Raw genomic sequence first — 14,660 nt, forward strand, 5'->3', positions numbered from 1 at the left:
TTATTAATGCATATAAGTCTCATATAATATATAAATTAATAATTCCATATTACATCAAAATTATAGATATTTATTTTAAGATGTACTTTTATAATAAGACTCTAATTTAATTTGATTCCTTTTGAAATTGATGTCTTTTTGTACTCCATCTTAAATCATTCTTAATGCATTATGGAATTGTGGCATACTATGTTGATATTACAAGAGAAAATTACGCAATGTAATTGTTGTTTGAAGGACATTCTTTCGTGAGACCGGATCCAACTCTGTACTGTCATCTTCTGCTTCATCTTCTCTCATTTTCCATAACACTGCTAATGATTTGTTCATCATTCAAAAATTCTGCAACGGCTTCATTTTCACCAGGATAATCAATAACCTTTTCAGCATTCATTGCATCACGATAATTCAATTCTTTAATGAGAAGACATAAATGTTGGACATCTTCAGACAGCTGGTCTACATCTTCTGAAATTGCAGTTGTATTCACGTGCCTTAGTTTACAGTATTGAAAACAATTTGCAATTGTCTTTGGTTGAACATCTATCGACCATGCTGCAATTGCAAAACTCATTGCCCATGCTGCAATTGCAAAACTCATTGCATCTAAAATATTTATCTTCTTTATTGTTTTGTTGCAAGAGAATGATCAGGTTGTAGCATATAAAATAATCATGTTTCATCCATAGAAAATTGATTAAGTTTCTCTATTATAGTTTATAGATTGTTTTCCAAATTTTCCATATTGATTGATTTACTTTCTCAAAAACGACGATATGACTTGATGTCGTGCCTTGATTTGAATCTCTCGAGTCAACCTTGAGAAAAACTTATATTTGGTGTATATGTGGGAAACATCTTTTTCAATAACACTTTTGCTTTCTCAATAATTAGTTCGCCAGACATATTTATACGATCTTGATATTGAATGAACCACTCATAAACAACTACTTCTAACTCTGAAAATTTTGCACCTTTGTATCTTTTTGTATCACCTCTTTCCATATTAGCCGATAGATAATCTATTGACTTATTAATGGTGTTTGATATTGTTGCCTGACTTACTTGTAGATTGAATTTTTTAGCCACCCATTTTTTTAGTTGTTTTTGAGTGCAAGATGGACTATCTCTAGCATGCTCACATAATGCCTTTCGCATCTCATCTGTCATGATTGATTTTTTAACGCCTTTGAGATGAGACGCCATGATATTACTGTATACAACACTGGTGGATATTGCTATATTTTTTTTGTTTCTACTTATACAATATTATATACCGTATACAGTACTACAACTATGTACTGGTACATGAATGTGTTTTTATTAATTATTTATATTCATGAACTTAGTTTAAATTTATGAATGAATTAGATTTAGTAATATTCATGAATGTATTTATTTATTTAAATTCATGCGTTTATAATTTAATTACATTCAGAAATTTATTTAATTTACTAAAACTCATGAATATTTCGATAAATTAATAAATTATTAATTTATCGATTATTTAATAATTTTTTCCGGTTCTAAGAGTATTAGTTTATCGAGGTTTTAATATATATATATATAGGTTGACATATTAACTTTTCATGTTTGGAAACCCTTGCTCTAGGGCTGAAGTGGGGTAGGACAATTTTGTTTAATTTACTTAAAAATTATTTTTTTAATATTTTATGAGGGGAGTTGGAAAGGACTTCGCATTTATATGAAATAATGTTCTGATTTGTTTTTTATGAGGTTTTCAAGTGTTTTCAAACATGCTTAAATATTTCATTCAAAATAAGCATAGAGTTTGTTATAAAAAAAAATCACATTTGATATAATTATATTTTTTTGCAAAACTATTATTAATTAAATAAAAATAAAATTATAAAGTATTTATAAAATTTATATTTGTTTGTTTTGACCAGCTCCGAGCTGGGGTTTGAATTATTTTTTTTTTATTTATTTAAAATTTATATTTGTCTACAATATTTATTGAGGCCTTGATTTTAGTGAATTAATGATCTGAAATATTTTTTAATTATGCATATATTGTCAAATTTAATAATATTTGTTCGTTCAACTTCAGTTCCACTCCAAGCGTTTCTAAACATAATATATATGATTTAAAATATATTAGTTTTTTTATATAAATTTATCGTATATAAAATTATTTTATCTTTATATAAGATAAATTTATAGATTACCTACTTAATTTCCATGATGTCACAAAATGTATTGACATCTTTTCCCTATGACCAAAAGTTTATTGTCATTAGGTAGCAATAACCTACCGGCTAAGTTATTATTTCACTAACAAGGAAACATCTTATTATATATAGAAACAATATAATTTATATAAATATTTACATAAATCTCAAACAAAAATATGATATTAATTCATATTATAATTAAAAATAAATGATTGTTTTGAAATAAATAATAATCTTGCATTATTGGTTCATTTAATTTGTCCACCGAGGAAATAACAATAATATGTAATATCAGGGAATGAATGGATATGCGAATGATATCAAAAAACTATTTAATTAATATCTCAACCATAAAAAAAGAAGCTTTAATTAATTACTTTGTGTGGTCGGGTGTTTGACAAGCAAATACAGCAATATATTATGATTAAAATTATCATTGTTGTTATTATAATTCAATTAAATAATTTTGAGATACACAAGATACATGTATGATGTAATCCAGATTCTAACGATGTCAATGCAATCATGTGTTTATTTTAATTTTATACCTTACATCTCAATTATGGATTTAAATATGTGGAAAGATTGGAGTTTCAGTTTAATCCTTTTACTTGTCTTGTTTGAGGAAGTGGTTTTTTGGATTTTGTCTGGGTTTTATCCAAATAACCCTTGTTTGATAAAAAGTAGGAAAAAATTGGTTTTTAAAATTTAAAGACTAATTTGCCCTTTAACTTTAGAAGATATAGTGTATGTGAGAGAACGATGGTTTAGAGAGAGAATATAAAATTAGAGGGTAGTTTTGATATTTAAATGATAAAATTATTTAATTTGATGGTTGATAAGATGTTTAAATTTTGGGATAAAAACTATGTTTTATCCCAAAAACCCCTTCATCAAACGAGGCATTTGTGATCGTTGAGGAACAAGACATTGACTCTAAGAAATGTGTTGAGAAATTAGCAGAAAAAAAAGACAGTGATAATAATTAAATAATGAACATAAAATATAATAAGATTAGACCAATAAAAGCATATACAGAATCGGTCAATGTTATTAATATTTAATGAAAGAATTGTTGAAATAACTTTAACCTACCACGTTTCAAATTATAGAAGTACATTAAAAGCTATAAGATTAAATTAAGAGTAATAAGTGAAATATTAGGTTGAATGGGCAGGGAATGAGTTCACATTGTACAACTTAGTTGACAGCATTTATCAATTTATCTCTTTGTTGATTATTAATTATATATCTTTTTTTATTTACAAAATAAATATATTTAAAAAAAATAATAGTCAAGAGAATAGATCAAATTAATTATATTTTAACTAGAATATATATATATATATATATATATAATATTTAAAAAATATATATACCAATTTATAATGTATATATTAAAATATTAGTTATATGCATAAAAACAAAATATTTGATTTATTATGTTCTAAATATTATTTATTATTACATTTTTCTAAATTAATTTTTGTTAATATGAGCATTCATGTGATTGACTAAATAAAATTTATTATTTTTATTCAAGTATTTTTGAAAGGAGTATTAATCAAAATAGTAATACTACAAAATAATATATATTATATTTTATATATATATATATATATATATATATATATATTAAATATATGTGTAGAATTCGATAATTCATTTTCTTGGAAAAATCTCAAAATTTCAACAAGGGTTTCGGTTTGTGTCGAAAGTTTTTAACAAAATATTATTTAAAATATGTATTTTAATATTTTAAAGTTAGCTATATAAATAATTAATTTTATAATTAATTTAAAATAATTTTTTAAATTTAAAATAATCAAATAATAATTTGATTAAAAGAAATAAATATTTTAAATTAATTTTTAAAAATTAATTAAAAAATTATTTATTTGATAAAAATAGTCGTCAATTAATTATAATTTTAAATTAACAAAACATTTTGTAAACGTATATAAACATATATTTGGTCAAAAATTCTTTTGAGTTTGATTGTGTTTTCTCAATATATCCTTTACACGCATTAAAAAGGTCTCTAATTCATAAAATTTTGATTGTGTTTGAAAGTTTGGTCTTTCTTACATTTTATTTAACCAATTGTTTTACAAGTTCTATATCTTTATAAGTTTTTCTTGCATTTAAAATTATGAAATAATATTTAAATGTTGGTATCTACAATTGATATCGAGAATTATTAAAGAAAACACTTGAAAAATATCAGTTTAAGGTATTATAATTTAAAAATAAATTCAAATGAACCTTTATCAAAATATTTTTTATAAAAATATTCTAAAAATATATTGAAATCGTTTTATATTATTTTTGTTTTTTTTAAATAGTGGGGCCTCTATTTGTTAAGAGAAAATAGGCCCTAAGGGAGGTGCACGGGTCGCGAATCGGGTCGAATATGCGGGTCTAGGTCAGTTTAAACCCGAAGTCATAAATTTGGAAGTTAAAATTCTAGTGTTCACAAAATATCTATCTCGAACCGAATTTGATTACAACAAACTGGTTTTTGAAAACGGGAATTCGAGTCTAACATATGAACACAATATTTTCCTATTCAATTTATTGTTCTAAATAAGGGTGATAGAAAGATAGAACCCGAAGTAGTTGTTGTTGAGATCTTCACGTTGCTGTGTGTAACATTTGTTAATATTTTCCTAAGCATTCATCTATGATTATTAATCTTTCTTTGGTAATTATCTTAACAAGGATTTATTTTTACCAATGGTAGTTTTTGACTTTTGACATTGTTTACAGATCTTAACAAACTATATTCAATAGAATTAGATGTTCATGGATGTTTTGGAAAGCTTGAAGAGTCATCTACAATGTTCGTTTGTATCCAGAGTAACGTCGATGCTCTTAACCCCTTCAATCGGTGGTAGAAAACAATGCGACTAAGATTGGATCAAACTAGACATTTCATCGATGTTTAATTCATAACTAATGTTATAATGCTTAGTTTTAGGATTGTGATCTATGGTTGGAAAGCTAAGATGTATCCCATTCAAATGACACTAGTCTTGTGTCTTTATTCAACGACTAAGGCGGTCAAATTAGCTCGCAACCTATTGTAGGCTCACCCACTTTGTTCTTGGAGCGAACTAAAGCATGGGATGACTTTAAAATTTCATATATTTTGGTTGGCTAAACCTTTTTGAACAAACAAGATACCATTGGAAAGGAATTTGAGTTAGATTTTATTTGAAACCAAGTAGTACTCATGGTTCGACCTACAGCCCACGTGAGGTCGCACGTAAGCCAAGTTATTCACTTCGAAATCCTCAACATTCCATCAATAATTGTATGGACCTACGACCAGTCTTGATGATTTGTTCCATTGCAAAGTGGAAGATAACAAGATCACCTTTCTAACGCATACTGACTCAGCCTCAATGGTGGTATGAATCAAAAGTTATAGCCATTTGAATTCTCGATTTATCTAGATTGGCAAAAAACCGAAACTAGAAAAGGCCTAACTTCAAAAATGTGTAACTTGATCTGCACTTAACCATTTGGCCGGTGAAAAGACCTAAAGTGTAGCTTGACTGGTTACCTACATAGAAAAATTAAGCTCAGGCACGGCTATGAAAATTAAGTCGGTTAACCTAAGGAAGAGGTTGTCGGTTTTCCAAAATTTCTAGTTTCTAAGTTACCCTTGCCCAAGGGGTATTTTATAATTTTGCCTCATTTGGGGCAAGGAAGTGACGACCACGGTGATTCCTTTGCAAGGCTTACCACTTAAGAGGATAGAGAGATATTTGAGAGAAAATCTATAAAAAGAAGAACATAGGGAAGGCGACTCTGTTGTATTTTTTTATCTTCTCCGGCGAACTTGATTTCAGTTCATTCTTCTTCATTTATTTTGCTTCAAGTAGGCCTCTCTTATCATGTCAATGTTGTAATTCATTTAGGAAGTCAGTTTTGTATACTGACGTTGACAATCGTTGAATAAATTCATGTTAATAAAATTATTTTATTAATTAATTTATTTTTTGTTTGAATACTTAAATGATTGGTTAACACTAGTTGATATAGTCCTAAGTTAGTCGACTTTAGTTTTAGGAAGAGGCTAGGTCATGGATAACCTTGTTTCTGGAGTTTCTCTTTTTTGGAATCTTCATGTTTTGGTCGTTGAAGGAAGAATTGTCGGCCAGTTCTTCAGCAACATTCCAAGAGGTTGCTTTGGCTCGGTGTACGTGCGTTCAAAGCTATAGGCGATGAGTACGAACATATACCTCTCTTGTTTATATTTACATAGAGACTTAGTTAGAAAAAGTAACAACGGGGGTTTAGGTTTTTAAGTCCTACTTTAGTTTGTTTCTACACTAAAGGTTTCTTCCTCTTCATTCTTCTTGGCTCGCTCATACTCCTCGATGATATTTGTTAGGTATTTCCTTCATTGCTTTAGAATTCTCATTTTGGAGGAATTGTGCCATTTCTTGAGATAGCCAATGAGTAAAATAATTGGTTCATCTTCCATCATATATGTCATTTTCTTGATGGGGTACAAAGTAAGAAATTCTCTAATAGAATCATCGTTTTTTATGATAGGTTTAGGCACAACCTTCTTCATTCTTCGGTGTTGAAGAACAACGTCCATATGATCAGCGAAGACCATTGGTGGAAGGCGTTCGAGTTTATCTATAAGACATATACAATATTAGAGGGGAGCCTCTTTTACTCATAACATGGGATATGAATGACTCTTTTAATGCCATGAGCGTTTCATCTAGGAGGAGACCTGATGGTCTTTATTTCCTTTGTGTAGATGATAGGCTACCTCCAATACTTTAGAGGATGGTTTGGTGACTGAAGAGACTAAGAAGAAATGATCCAGTAGTATGGTTACTATCATCATTAAAAAGCATGGGGTTAAAGAGATTTCTCCATTTTTAACATCCATTTTGCTCCACTTGTGGAAATCAACGGTGGCTTTCCTCAGGTTGCTTTCAGATATTGTTTTAGTATATCTGAATTCTCGTTTCATTGGAATTGTTAACGAAATTGATTATACAAATGGTATGATATATATAATATTCTTGTTGTCGATCATTCATATAACCATGAATTCTTCTATGGTTTGGCACATTTGATTGTCTCACATGAAAATGTTCTAAAGATGAGGCTCCATCTTTTTTGCATTTGCATCATGAAGTTCTTATTTACTTTGAAATTGACAACCCTTATGATAACATTTAGTCCGTAAATCATATGATTCTATCTGGATTCATTTAAGTTATCGATCCAAGGGATCAAGGCGACATCGTCCAACATGGATATTGTCTGCGATTAACGTATAAAATAATTTATAAAATGTTTTGTTTTGAAATGAAAACATACTCAAAAATGATCACTTATCTTTAAATGTATACCCATATACAATAGTCATGTAATGACTTAGTGAAGAGGTTTTGGTGTTTGGGCATGTCAAACAACATGTTTGGACAACGTAGCCACTACAACAAAACATACTTTCAGCGACCCTTATATGCCAACCCATATTAAGCGTGGGTAAAAATTAAAAGAAAAAAACTTTTGCCAACCTTTATATCTATACCACCACCTTTATTTATTTTTTTATATACCAATTTTGTAACATTGTTAAAACCTTATAATTTAAATATTCTAAATTTTAATAATTTTTATGTTTTATTTTTAAACTTTGTAAATATTTTATTTTAATTTTTTAAAAATTAAATTTGACTTAAAATTTTGTTAACATTAAAATTTAATTAATATTTTTTATATAACATAATTTTTAAACTTTTTATAGTATTATTAATATATGTCTTTTATTTAATTATTATTTAAATTTAATTAAATTAAAAGTAAAATATGAGAGAGTTAATTAGTTTCTGAAGTGTTAATATGACATTTATCCCACATCGGAAAAAAAAGAAGAAGTTTTTGGTATATAAAATATGATAGAGTTCATTAGTTTCTAAAGTGTTTTTAAGGTTATAATGTGCTGGATTATGGGTTCACCCTAAGGGTTTAGGGTTATGTTCATCAGGTACTTGAGAGATGAAGGGCAAATGTGATAATAGTAGAGATAAAAAAAATAACATCTAAAATGAAAATAGAAAAAACAAATTTTAAAAAAATAGTTTAAAAATAAAATAGACTTTTAGCGACGTTTTTTAATTTTGCCAGCGCTTAAATAAGCGTCGTTAAAAATTTCGCCTTTCGGCAACGCTTGTACCGACTCTTAAATAAGCATGGTAAAAACTTGCGCCCACCCTGCTTCTGGCGACGCAAGAATAAGTGTCGGTAATGTTTTTGGCGACGCTTTTAAAGGTTGGCAGAAGTCTTTTTAAGCGTCGCTGAAACTCATTTTTGTTGTAGTGAGCTAGTATCTGATTGCTATGGTGAATCATAAGAAAGTATCACTCACTGATAGTAGAGGGAGTTAACACCACCATAAACTGGGAAGTATCAACTCATCGGGAATTCTCCCTCATCTCTACAATGCATATGTCCTATTGGACGGCTCATTGTTAGAGAGAAGGGTCGATCAAAGGTATTTTAGGTGAAGCTCTTGCAACATCGCTCGGTTTGTAACATATTGTCTTTCCTTATGGACAATCTTTGCATGTAATTTATAAAAGTATCGACATCCTATCATGTACTTCTGAAAGTATTAGGGTTGTATACCCTTTATAGATCTAGGCATTTACTAGTATAAAATCTTATGCATCTTCCAAAGAAAGCTGTGGCACCAGGAAATTTCTTGTCCCAGAAAGGTCGAAATTCGAGAAATTTTAACATATGTTTGTGTTTTGAAAGTTTATTTATAAAACATTATTTAAAAGATTTATTTTTGAAATTTTGAAATTAATTTTTATGAACAATTTAAATAATATTTTGGATTTAAAATAATCAAATAATAATTTAATTATAAGAAATATGTATCTTAAATTAATTTAAAATAATTAAATTTAGAAATTATTTATTTTATGAAAAGTGTCGCCAATTGATTTTAATTTAAAATCAATAAAACATTTTGTATGCGTATATAAACGTATATTTGATCAGAGATTCTTTTGAATTTGATATTTGGTGATACTTAGGAAATGACTTTCACACTATATCCTATGTACCCGTTAAAGAACGGTCTCTAATTCATAAAATTTTGGCTATTTGTTTGAAAGTTTGGCCTTTATTACATTTTTTAACCAAATATGTTTTATGTTCTAAACATGTATGGGTTTTTATTGTAATTAAAATTATGAAATAATATTTAAATGTTGGTACATGCGATTGATGACGAGAATTATTTAGGAAAACACCTGAAAAATATAAGTTTAAGACATTAGAAAATTTAAAAATAAATTAAAACGGTCTTTATCAAAATATTATTTTATGAAAGTATTATGAATATTTTGAAATCGTTTTATATTTTTTTCGAATATTTTAAAAATAGTTGAAGGTCTCTAATTGTTCAAAAACAATTAGAAATTATGTACTCCAAACAAACAGGCCCTTAAGCAGGTGTCAAGATCGCGAATCAAGTCGAATACGCATGTTTATGTCAGTTTTAACCCATAGTAAACGGATCTGGGCGCCCAGTTAACACAGAGGCTGAGCTTTGGTAGCGCGCATTGATCCTCGGTCGGACGTAGAATTCTTCGGTTGAACTCGTTATTTCTCGGTTGATGCGAGATTTCTCTATCATATGTAGGAGACGACAGGTTTTCTTGGTCAAAAACCAAATCCATGCAAAATCCTCAATCAGATGCTTGAATTCCTCGATGGGACGTCAAGAAAACTGACGGTAGGTTTTGGGATTTTTATTGGAACTTCCATCATTGAATCTAAAGGCATGGGAAGTTTCATCTAATATCAATAATAATTTTTAACATCATCCCTATGTATCTAACGATCTGGAAGAGGTTCCATTTAATCCAAATAGTTTTTGGGTAAAAATGGGATTTTGGTTTTTAAGATTCAATTGGGTATAAGGAGCCTACAAATAGATTCCTTATGTAATCAAATCAATGTAATCAAATCAAATATACCAAAACATGAACAATGGCTATCCATTTTGACCATTTCAAGAACTATATTTTTCTAGATTTTTTAAAATTTTTATTTTCAAATAAATATGTTTAAAACTGATTAGAATTATCCAAAAGTATGCATAACATCTTGTAAAAGATGTTAGAAAGCTTTTAAAATCATAATTCTTGAGCTAAAGCTCAAGAAAAAAAATCGATTTAAAATTTTTAAAATTGAATTTGGGTACTTTAAATTTATCTTGTTTCATTCGAATTGAATTCAACAGAAAACTTTTAAATGATCTTAGGATTGAATTCAAATAAAAAAAATAGATAATCAAGCAATAATCAATATTGGTCAAACTAAAATTTAAAATTTAAAATTTCAATTTATAGCTTTAATTACTACATGAATTAAAGTTTACTATGAGTTTGAGAGCACTCTTGAACTCTTTAGGATGCTTTGTGATGATCGAGAAATAAACCTTAGATTCTTACACGAAATTTCCAAAATTTATAAAAGCTTGAGAAAATATTATTGGTGGATGCTATGAAGTTTGGATTGGAGAGTTGGGGATCTCATCCTTGACTTCGTTTTTCCTCGGGACTATTTATAGCAAATTAAGGTTAGTTGAATGATCAAGTGGATTGAATTCGAGACAAATGGTCATTAATGACTTTTGTCTGTATTCAACTATTCTCATATAATTAGTACATCATTTCATATATGATCGTAGTTGAAATGATCACCATGTTAAGGTAATCATTTTAGCCTTTGAATCATCAAATTTGGCTGAGTATCGGTTGAGTTACACTTTTAAACAATCAAAAGTTCTGGCCAATGTTCATTCTATTCGCCGCAAAGAAGAAGACAATCTTGGGTTGAAACATCGTCATTTTGGGAATAAGCATGAACGTGCATCTGGGTAGAGTGTTTTGTCTTCCTCAATTAGCGTGGGTTTTTTGTCAGTGTTCGAGCTCATGGTGTTGAGATGCACATTACTTGATCTAGAGCTATGCGAAAGTGCCATCCTTCTCTTGTAGTAGGAGACGTTGCTTATTGTTGTGCGTTGGATGAGACTCAAGCGTTCATCCGATGGCCATGCGGTTTGCTGCATCCGTTTTCCTTATTTTCGGTTGTATTGGATCACAACAATTTTCCAGCCTTGTAGCTTGTTTAAAATTTATTTCATTACTCATTTTGGTTTTATTTTCAATCTACAAAATATACAAAAATATTAAAATACGCATAAATATTTATCTTATTTATTTATTTTTATTGTATATTATTAGGGATTTATAAATAATTAATTTGGGATATATATGTATACAACATGCATCTCAAATTATTTATTTAATTTATTTGATCACTTTTAAAATTAATTGAAAGATTAACCCAGTGAAAGGTTCAATAGTTGAATTCAACATAAGATAGGTATGTATAACCCTTTGAACATTCCCTTATGATAGTATATAACTTTACTAACTGATTAGTAGACTCGATGTCCTTGAATTATTCTACCTTTTTTGTTAACGATTACACACTTTCATTTGAAATTATTCCGGATACATGTCAAACTATCATGGTTGTGTCTGTTTTGGCCCTAGAACTCGTGCATGGTTCTATAAGAGGGTCTAGAATTGAGTCGTCCAATTCCTTTTAAGTGACCACACTTCTCTATCACATAAATGATCTCTTTACTCACAAAGAATCATTAAAAGCGATTTTTTTATCCTCGTAAAAATATAAATTGTTTCATTATAGGATTAATCATTAACAATAATCTTCCAAGTCAGTACAATTAAGTTATCCCATTGAACCTACTTTTTGGGATCATAAGTTTGCATAGTTTGGGTTTTCCTTCGCACCAAATTATAGTAGGCTAAATTTTTAAGAATTTCAAACTAACTCTCTATTCAATAGTTTAGTTAGTGAATCCACAATATTATCCTTGACTAATATAGTCAAATGTGATAACTCTATTAGAGAGTATAGTTTAATGACATTATGTCTAAGACATGTATGTCAAGACTTGTCAATTACTCTAAGTTTGTCCAATTTCAAATTACTATCACAGTAATTAAAATTTTCCTTTTAGACAATCTTGGATTATCTTTTAATAAGAATGATCATTCATACATACTTATCATTTAAACATTCTTTTGTGAAAAATATTGTTTACTTGGCTACTAGTAGACAAAATGTCTTTGAACTATTATGTCTTCGTTTAAACGATTATATATTTCACAATATATATACATATGACGCATGTCAAAAGATTTATGAATATAGATTATATCATTTAATATATCAATCATAATTTCGTTAGAAAATTTCCACCCATGTAGTTACAATTTCAAGTGTAAACATATTCACTTTTAAACGTAAAATCTTTCATATCACTATATCATTTAATAACAATATATTTCTTGTAGTGCAATTCACATTCTTAGTGGATATAATCATTTTTATTGAAATTTTCAACAATAAAAATATCGTAAAAAAACACGTAATGAAATAATTTTCATTGTCTTCGTATATATATATATATATATATATATATATATATATATATATATATATATATATATATATATATATATATATTTTTGTAAAATTCACTTTTAATTGAAGTATGATCAAATTATTATAAAATTTGTTGTAAGTCATATAATGACATTATAAACTTTTTTTATCATCTATTTCATAAAATACTTTTGAAGACATTGGTTCTTCAATTTTTTAATGAAACTAATGTCAAAGAAATGACACGTTTCTTGATTTCAAAATCCTCAAATTTGAAATTTCGATTTGAGCACCAAGTCAGCAAATATAAACAAGACATGTTCTTGTTATTTTATTTTATAAAATTTTGCAACTTTATCTTTTATAGAGAACATATTTCTTAACAATAAATTATATTTTTATTTATCATAATATACACAATAATTTTTGTGTTATTACAATAAAAATATTTGGCCCACATTCGTGTTAATATCCTTTTAAATCACGCATATTAATTCAATAATTTTCTAATCAAGAGATTGCTACGAAATTCTTTAACAAATTTTCTTTTGTTAAACTTATTATTCAATCAATTAACATAACTACTATTGTGAATATTTAAATGAATAAATTATTTATACATAATTTCTATATAAAAGATAAGAATGTGTATTCATATAAATCATTCTTTACATAATCTCTATATAAGAAATTGAAATATTTAATTAATTAAAATATTTATTTCAACACTTAATTTCTATAAAATTTAAACGGCTTCAAACAAAGATGCTTCCCATAATATCGACACGTTTTCCATATTATTTCTCAAATCAAACATGGTTTTTTTTCTAAGGTTTTTTTTTCTTGTAAGACGAAATCAAATAATATCTAATTATTGGAATTTGAAACCAAATAGGCCTTGAATAACTATGAGTCTCCTTTTGTTGTTTCAACTTATGGGTTTTCAGCTTTAGTCTTTCTATCATTGTTATGACCTTCTATTTTCTTTGTCTCAACTCTTTTTAATTATTAGCGTTACTCAATAATAACCATTGATCACATTTTTTGAAGTATTCAGAATTGGCTTCATCCTGCAAGCAACATTCATAACCTCTTTTCTAACATCACATCTCGTATTTCTAAAATATCAAAGACAATGATTTTTGATGATGCAAGATACTATATAACTTAGCACACTAGAACTGTTTTAAGATTGTTAGGTATTTTTCCTTTAAATAACATAAAATATATAAAATACAATGTTACATAGAAATAAAATAAAATAAAATAAAATATATGAATAACGAAATCACTAGAATACAATGTTGATTTGAGAAATATGTTAGTCATATTTCACTGGAATACAATGTTGGAGCTTATCGCAGATGACTGTCACCTAGGGTACAACGAATCTTGTAGTGATTCTACACTTAAATCACTACACATCAAACCTGACAAAGATACTTGAATTCAATCAAGGGTTTTAATAGAGATAGTCGAGTCAAAACTCAAAGAACACTCACAAAAATAAGAAAATAACTTTTGGAATTCTAGAGTGAGAAAGGATAAGATAAAAAAATATTGTGGAAAGAATTAGAGTGAATGTATATATGGCTGAAAATTAAACCCTAAAATTATTCATAATTCTTTAATCCAATGACTACTAATCCTTTCATCCAATGATTAACATTGTTTACCTTTTCATTAAATGAATATTTCCTCTTCATTAGGAGAATGCAACTTACATCTAGCAATAAGTATTTTATAATTACAACAGCAATTAACAACATTGGTTAATTGCCTCATTCAAGATATTAATGTTAATTTTAAAAATTAACAAAATTATTTTTATTTGGATTCAATTTCACCTTAATTTACATTTAAATTTGGTGTGAATTTCATTTAGATTAAATATCACCATTAATTCACATTTGAATTTTCTATGAA

The 14,660-nt window shown here is 27.7% G+C and overlaps 1 protein-coding gene across 1 annotated transcript; it reads right to left on the minus strand.

Moving 5' to 3' along the window:
- Positions 1–286: 286 nt before the first annotated feature.
- LOC124909737 lies at positions 287–1,206 on the minus strand. The gene is made up of 2 exons (XM_047450386.1): positions 975–1,206; positions 287–582 (listed from the first exon to the last, which is right to left on the minus strand). Exons 1-2 carry the CDS (start codon positions 1,204–1,206, stop codon positions 287–289), a joined length of 528 nt encoding a protein of 175 aa, XP_047306342.1.
- Between the last annotated feature and the right edge of the window lie 13,454 nt (positions 1,207–14,660).

This window comes from Impatiens glandulifera, chromosome 7 (genome assembly GCF_907164915.1).
Source record: "Impatiens glandulifera chromosome 7, dImpGla2.1, whole genome shotgun sequence".
Lineage (NCBI taxonomy): Eukaryota > Viridiplantae > Streptophyta > Magnoliopsida > Ericales > Balsaminaceae > Impatiens > Impatiens glandulifera.